At 35.1% G+C, this 7,764-nt stretch overlaps 1 protein-coding gene across 1 annotated transcript; it reads right to left on the bottom strand.

Annotated features, from left to right (window-relative positions):
• Positions 1-1,124: 1,124 nt before the first annotated feature.
• otc (ornithine carbamoyltransferase) lies at positions 1,125-6,660 on the bottom strand. The gene is made up of 10 exons (XM_034694136.1): positions 6,437-6,660; positions 6,193-6,331; positions 5,999-6,080; positions 4,955-5,042; positions 4,577-4,730; positions 4,319-4,441; positions 4,115-4,168; positions 3,875-4,024; positions 2,248-2,385; positions 1,125-2,108 (listed from the first exon to the last, which is right to left on the bottom strand). Exons 1-10 carry the CDS (start codon positions 6,517-6,519, stop codon positions 2,049-2,051), a joined length of 1,071 nt encoding a protein of 356 aa, XP_034550027.1. The 5' UTR covers positions 6,520-6,660; the 3' UTR covers positions 1,125-2,048.
• Positions 6,661-7,764: the final 1,104 nt, after the last annotated feature.

Raw genomic sequence — 7,764 nt, 5'->3', positions numbered from 1 at the left:
CACACATTCATCTCTCTCTCAAAGTCTGTTAAGCACAAAAGACAGAATCTGTATTACATTAAACAGTACCTTGAATAAAGTAAAATATACATCCACATATATAAAAATTTAAGTTACACCAGTTCTCAGTGTCTTCATCCTTTTTCTGGGATCTACCACAAGTCCATATAAGTATCTCATTCTGGGTTTTCAGCCTGTAAAAGCCCTATGCTATGCTCTTTTAGTGGTAAAATGTAAGAAAATACACAAATTCAACTGCAAATATAACATACTAGTACTAAAAAAAGTTCTTTATACCTCTACTGCAAAAAGTTTAGAAGTACATTTCCCTCCAGTATATAGAAGATAAGATAATATAAGATATTACTATGGAAGAGGATTAGGGCCCCTGAAAAAAAAAATTAATTAAGGTCCAGTATATTTTTTTAATTATTATTGTTATAAGAAAAATTCAGAATTCTGAGATTAAAGTCAGAATGCTGGGATTAAAGTCAAAATTCTGACTTTTTTCTCAGAGAATAATAATAATAATATAATACATTGGACCTTAATTTTTTTTAATTAAAGTCAGAATTCTGAGATAAAAGTCAGAATTCTGCCTACTCTGAAATTAGTCAGTGGAAACTGATTTTTTTATAGAATCTCACTTTGAAAATATCCAGAATCATCACTATATGCTACATTTCCAATGGCTTTCATTTTGAAATTCCAAATTAGGTGTAGCTGTAATTGGCAGCATCACATTTTGAGATTTTCTCCTTTCAGTCTGAATCAAAACATATCAGTGAAAACTGAGATTTATTGTAATGCCAAATATATAATTACCAGGCACATTTTTATATTTCAGACAGCTTTTTATTTTTGAAAATCCACCAGAATTCTGACTTTAATTATGGGTTTTATTATTGCATTAACGTGGTGAGGTGATACACTGCTGTACTATTTATATTCAGTATATATTTGGTTTAACTGATTTATTTTTGTTTCATTGCAGTTTTTTTAATATGATAATTTAGAACTTTGATCCCTCACTCATGCCCCAGTTCTTTTAAAATGTATGTTGTTACAAAACTCAATTTACAGAGATAGAAAAGAGGACCCCCTTGACCAACCAAGACACATTATTAAAGAACAACTTTTACACATTTATTCATCAATGACATAATGCTTTCATCTTACACTGGCAAGGGCAATCATGCAAAATTTTAAAGGCAGGATTTTATATAGTTGCAACTTCCACAACTTGTAACCCAGAATGATTCATATAGAAGTAACATCACATTCTCAAACTCTGCATTAAGATGGTCCCTGGCTCCTTTTACACATTCTACTGCATATAAGTTTGCATAAAACATGTGATGCTGGGAAAACAGATGGATATGCCATTTAAAAAAGGTCCCCTGCTGGAATCAAACCAGGACATTTATGTTATAGTGTGGTGTGAATCTTACACCATTGGGAAACCAGGATATCCATGCTATATAATGCAGTGTATGACCCGTCACAGTAACCTGAAATACATCTTATCCATACAGATATGACATTACTTTGTGAAGCTAGTTTACAGTCAGGTTACACTCTAAACTGTAATTTGCAGAAGCCTGTGTAAATTGTAGCTATGCAAAATGTACGTGGAAGCTGAAGTGAACTGGCTGCCAAGAATAAGACTATGCTAGGGTGATACATGTTTTTGATGCTGTTGGAGGAAGCTGCAGAGACAAAACAACATTAGGAAGGTAAAGAAAGAGTCAATAATGGTCAGTATGTCCACTGTGGATCTCATGTCTGCTCTCTATCACAGTAAATGTTAAAAGTAAACATAATTTAGGCTTTTTTCAACAGATGTCTTTGGTTGTCTGCACTCAAGCACAGACTAGTTTCTGCAGTTTCCTCTTGAACAGTTAAAAAGGCAAACTATGTAAACACAACAACTCTGAGATAATCAACACTGTGTTTTGATGTTGTTATGAAGTGGTTTAAACCTGACATTGAACCTTGTTCGTCATACAACATGACACACTAACAAAGGCCCACCTTAAGATGTGACATTAAAACTTAAGAATGGGGATCTGTGGGGAGTAGTCAGTCAGAAGAGAAACCATCAGACCCTGAAAGAAAAGAAGGATGTCATTATTGGTAGAGGGAATAAAGTTGAGTTAGAGACTACTCAGGCAGGGTCCAATTAAACCCACACACATTTGAAAACAATGAACTAAATAAAAGTGTTTTTTTCTGATGGCAACTCACCATGATGGTCCACTTTCTGTTCTCTGCCTCAGGGAAGACGAGAGAGCGGGGGGAGTAAAACACCTCGTCATCCACCTCCTCCATTTTACGTGGGAGACAATGCAGGAAGGTCCAGTCTGGTTTAGCCACACTTGCTGTCTGTAGTAAATAAGCCCAATTGATTCATTAATTATTTGCACTTGATGACTTGATGTTGAGAAGTTTAAAATACAATTTTCCCCCAATTGTGCAGTTTCTTCCCCCAGGCTGTTACTCTGATGAACACTAAACCATAACAGTGTCATACTTTGTCGCTGTGAAATATACATGGAGCAATACTCTGAAAATGAACATGTAAATATACAATGTATATTTTTTATTATTTAACTCACCTACATACACTTCTTTTTAATTTAAACTACCTCTGCACTACTCACCACTGCACTATTATCATATGTCATGCCTATTTGTTGTTCTTGTTGTTCTTTTGTGTTTATAGTGGATGTTATTATTATTATATTTATATTTTTATTTGCATCCCTTATTCTCATGCCTTGTACAAAGAGAGCACAGTCTACCAAGACAAATTCCTTGTGTGTTCAAGCATACCTGGCCAATAAAGCTGATTCTAATTCTATAATTCTAACTTTATGTTTAGCTATATTTGTCAGTTTTTTTGCACTTCTTTGCTCTACTAACTCAATATTTTAATGATTATTATTTTCTATTTTCAAAACTCCTCTATGTATTAGCTGTCCATTCCTCTTTTATTCTGAAAAATGTTTGTATTTTTTTGTAATTTTAATGTACAAAACGTTACTGCTCAATAACAAAAGCCAAGATGTAACAGGTAAATATAACATAAAACTAACCACTAACTTGTGACAATGAATGTGCAGGAGGAGCCAAAAAAACGCTAACAGGCTTGTCGAGTAGCCCTCCTAATAAAAACATGAATTTAATAATGTTATTATCAATTAATAAACGGAATCAACTTAAAACTGGAGTTGTGCATGCTCTTGTGTGCTTACACCAATTTGGCTGACTAATGCTTCTGACATGGATCATTTAGGAGGTAGTTCATGTAAAAAAAAAAGGTGTATAATTAGTGTTTCTTAAAGAACACAAAGACATACTTTATTGGTTAAAAAAATCTATTTGATTCCTCAGAAAATTAAATTGACTTTTTTATAATGTTCTGTGCAAGAGTTTCTTTTAAAAGCTTGCATGCTACCTTTAAACCTAGATGAAGTCTGTTAAAGTGTTAGTAGTTTACCATAAAAACAATTTTGTGTAGTGAGCATACATAGCAGAAAACAACAGCTTACATCTCCAAAAGCTATCCATATGTTGTGGTTAAACTGTGTTATTTTGTAAGCCAAATAGAGAAAGGTTCAAGGTTCAAGGTTAATATATTTGTAGATTTTGTTTTGGGTGAGTCCGCCTCTTTTTAACAACAACCAACAACCAGCACAGGACAAAACATGACAAACAGAGTGACAAAGTGCTCAGTACTAAAAGGTAACCCCCAATAAAAACAAGAAAAGAACAATCAGTAAGAACAAGGTTAATACAAACAAGATGACAGAAAGTCTAAAGTGCAAAAAAATAAGCTGCATAATTACAGTGAAAATGTGTCCCTCTTTACCTTCATTGTAATTTGGTAACCTTTAAAGTCATTGAGCCTCTTCTTCTTCTCCTCCTCCTGCCCCATGCTGACCCAGGTGTCAGTGACCAAGACATTGCTGCCACGGGCTGCCTCCATGGGGTCAGAGGTCAGGACCAGCTGGGTCCCATGCTGAGACAAAATTCAATGCTATGAATTAATGAGAAGTCTTCTTCTGACATGAGGTCTGTTTATAGCAAGGACACATGAAGAATAATTCACCTCTTTGGAGAGTCTTTGGGCCTCTTCGATTACACTCTTCTCTGGTTCATAACCCTGTGAATGAATATACAAATGGAGCATAGTGTCTGATTATTTATGAAATTACAAAAAGAAAACCACAAGTATTATGTTTCCAAAGCTATTCTTCTTATGAGAAGCAATGCTAACAGCTGACATGTATCTACAGCTTCTAACAAAACACACCTTTGGTGTAGCAATCTTCAGATGAACCCCTAGTTTGGCTGCTGACATCATGAAGGAATGAAGAACATTGTTCCCATCTCCAATCCAGCTCAATGTCAGCCCACTCAGGGACCCATAATGCTCCTAGAAGAATATGTTACACAACACACCATGTCATTAGAATTTTAAGGGGATATATATATATATATATATATATATATATATATATATATATATATATATATATATATAAAGGGTATGAGTTAGCTGATCAAGTACCTGTAAAGTGAGGTAGTCAGCTAAAATCTGGATTGGGTGGTAGAGGTCACAGAGGCCATTAATGATAGGTATGGAGGCCTCTTTCTCCAGCTCCACCAGCGTGGAGTGGCTGTATACTCGTGCCAAGACAATATCACAGAGCCCTGAGAGGACCCTGTGGGGAAATGTAGAAATTACACGAGTGGGGAATGTAAAGTTTGGTTAATGTGCAGACCCATAGCATATATTCCTATCCTTCAGTCATTAAAAGCAGCACAGAACCTCAGCCGTATTACATAAGTGAAGCGGTTTTGCTGAACACAGGAAAGAAAGGATAAATTAGGATTGAACACAAAGCACCTACATCAAATAAGTATGAAAACATAATGAAAGTTGTACCTGGCCGTGTCTGTGCTACTCTCGTTCACTCCGAGGTGGATGTCCTGAGAAGTGAGGAAACAGGGGTGCCCGCCAAGCAAAGCAAAACCTGGAGTAAAGATATAAAACTGACCTCAATTACTGGCACTATTTAAAGAAAGTTAACTCACACCATTAGGTATATTTTGAATGAAGGAAAGAGGAGTGCATGTAGTTCAGATGCAGACAGTTTTGTTCCTGGGGTGCATTCAAAATCCCTTTTCAGCAGTTCTTTTGTGTCCACCACAACAATGACTTTTACACTGCTGAATCCACTGATGAATAGTAAGAGCCGAGGTAACATTATGCTACTTCATTTCAGTCAGATTCACTCAATCAATTTAGTTCCACGTGTTATTCTGACACTTGATCGCTGTGTTGTGCTTCTTTCATTGTTTACCAACATCTGCACTGAGGTGTATTACTGGTGATCATTACAATACTCGTGATTTACATTCATACCTGTTTATTTATAAAGCGCTTGCTGGGATGCTATACCATCATATTTATCTTCTATGCTAGTTTGGTCCTCTGGAGCACAACACACCAGATCTACTAATTGGCTCACTCTCCAGGTTCCCATAGTTAATTCAGAGCTGGGAAAATGGAGCCTTTGAATTTTTTGCACCATCTGCATGACACTCCCTTCAAAGCACTTTAAAAATGAATGCATTTGTTTCTTTTATTCATTTTAATTCATTAGTTTTACATTTTTAACCTCTGATTGCACCTGATTCAACTGACTTTGTGTTAACATTACTTTTCAATGGTTTTAACATTACTTTTTAATTTTTGTCTGTTTTTAATTGATAATCATTATTTTAAGGTTTTATCTTTTATTTGCTTGTCATGCATTTTAATGTTTTTTTATATGCTCGACGTCATTGTAAATGAGGGCTTCGCTCTCTATGATTTTCGAGTTTAAATAAAGATAATTAATTATTATTTTACGTATTCTACATTTGTACGGTAAACTGCAGCACATGGCATGAGCCAATGCAGTTACTTGAATGCAAAAAAAGACACCTGTTTCTGTGGACATTCTGGTTCTGGTGCTCCTCTTCTCAAATATCATTGCAATGGACTTCCCTTGGAGAAGAGGAAGATACTGAAATGGAGAAGAAAGCTAGCTTGAAACACTGAAGCTAAACATTAACAGTGGGATTCAGGACACATGCAAATGCACGCAGCAGCTGTCAACGTTAGCAAACATCAGCTACCTGTTTTTCATGTTTGATCCGATGTTTCAGATCACCTGAGACCCATAACAGCTTCTTTATTTCTTCTGCGCTGAAATCTTTCAGAGTCAGGCAGCTGCGACCTTTTAAACTGACGGAGCCAAGGGAAGCAGCTCCAGTGCTGTAAAGAGTGCAAATGAAGGAATTATGCTACATGCACGGTTCTTAAAACAACACTATCAGCACTTCACGTGGTATATTTACAAAAAGTAATCAGACGTCTTACCCGAACCCTCGTGGACAGCTGTTGTGAAAAGTTCTGAAACATTTCAAAACCGTTTTGTTTGCTGACATCATTTTGATAGACATTGTCCCTTAAACTGGAAACACCGTGGTAGAGTAATATCCAGGGAATATTTCATCAGACGGTGAGCAACTTTCATTCACTGACACTGCCTGCCCCCCACACAACATGCAGCAAAAACGTGCTCCCAACAGCATCTGCGTCTGACGTCACAGCAGAACACGGAAGTCAGTCGTAGAATCCGAATGTTTATTATTTTAGTCCATTTACCAAAAGTTAAGGTCGTTAAAGCCACTATACTTTGATTGTTGTGTTTTAATCTGTATCAAAACTATTTAGATTCACATCTACCTTCGCATTTAATGAACACACATGTAACTACTACGCCTCAAGTGTTAAAATCTCCTAAACTATGGAACAGCCTGCCATTACATACCTTTTACAGTAATATTGATTTAAATGTTGCTTTATTATTATTTTATTCTATTTTTATTTTCATTCATTCATTTATTTATTTATTTTATTGATATTTTTAGCCTTAGTTTTATTTTCAACTCTTATCCTTACTCTTTTTAAATCTGTTTATTTTAACTATTTTTATTCTTAATTTTGACGCTTTAACTTGTTTTAATAACACATATTTTATCGTTGGTGTGCATTAGCCTCTATTCTATTTTATTTTATGTTATTTTAATTTTAATTATTATTTTTTTAATTATTATTATTATCATTTTCCCCTGATATGTCTTGCCATTGTTTTATTTCTGCTTCTTTTTTGTTTTTCAATCCCTTTAAAGCACTTTAGTTCAACCCAAAATTTTTATGTTTTTTGGTGTGTGACTTAATGTTAACTCACGCAAATTGACCATTTGGGTGTATAGATGCCCAGGATTTTTTTTTATTTAGACCAAATTTAACAATAAATAAATTTATTTTTAATGCTTTCACTTGGATCTGCAACTTTTAACAACCATTTTTGGGGCGACGATTGCCATAATACTTTTTAAAAAAGTGTAGAAGATAAAGTCGTGTTTTAAATCCCTAGGCATTTTGCTCCTCTAAAAAAGTATATCATTATTATTTTTTTTTTATAAAGCAGGCCTTCCAAAAAGTTATTAGCACAGGTTTCAAAAACATTTAGATAATTTCCATCCAACATTATCCACTGCCCTCTGCTTTTATGCTTAGCCTCAGCTAAATGTTAAATGTTAAATGGACTTGTAGCCTTCTTATACTGCGCTGTTCTAGTCTTTCTGACCACTGGTAACCTCTTGACTGTCTAGCCTGGTCACACCCTTGAATGACGCTTC

This window comes from Notolabrus celidotus, chromosome 10, assembly GCF_009762535.1.
Source record: "Notolabrus celidotus isolate fNotCel1 chromosome 10, fNotCel1.pri, whole genome shotgun sequence".
Taxonomy (NCBI): Eukaryota; Metazoa; Chordata; class Actinopteri; order Labriformes; family Labridae; genus Notolabrus; species Notolabrus celidotus.
The sequence above is the reverse complement of the archived record's forward strand: the minus strand, read 5'-3'. Positions and strand labels throughout refer to the sequence as shown.

Coding starts and splice junctions, on each gene's coding strand:
- otc (XM_034694136.1), bottom strand. CDS start 6,519: ATGTCTATCAAAATGATGTCAGCAAACAAAACGGTTTTGAAATGTTTC. Junction 4,731..4,954: donor AGTAGCACAGACACGGCCAG/GTACAACTTTCA, acceptor ATTTCCCCACAG/GGTCCTCTCAGGGCTCTGTG. Junction 2,109..2,247: donor ACAGAAAGTGGACCATCATG/GTGAGTTGCCAT, acceptor CTTTTCTTTCAG/GGTCTGATGGTTTCTCTTCT.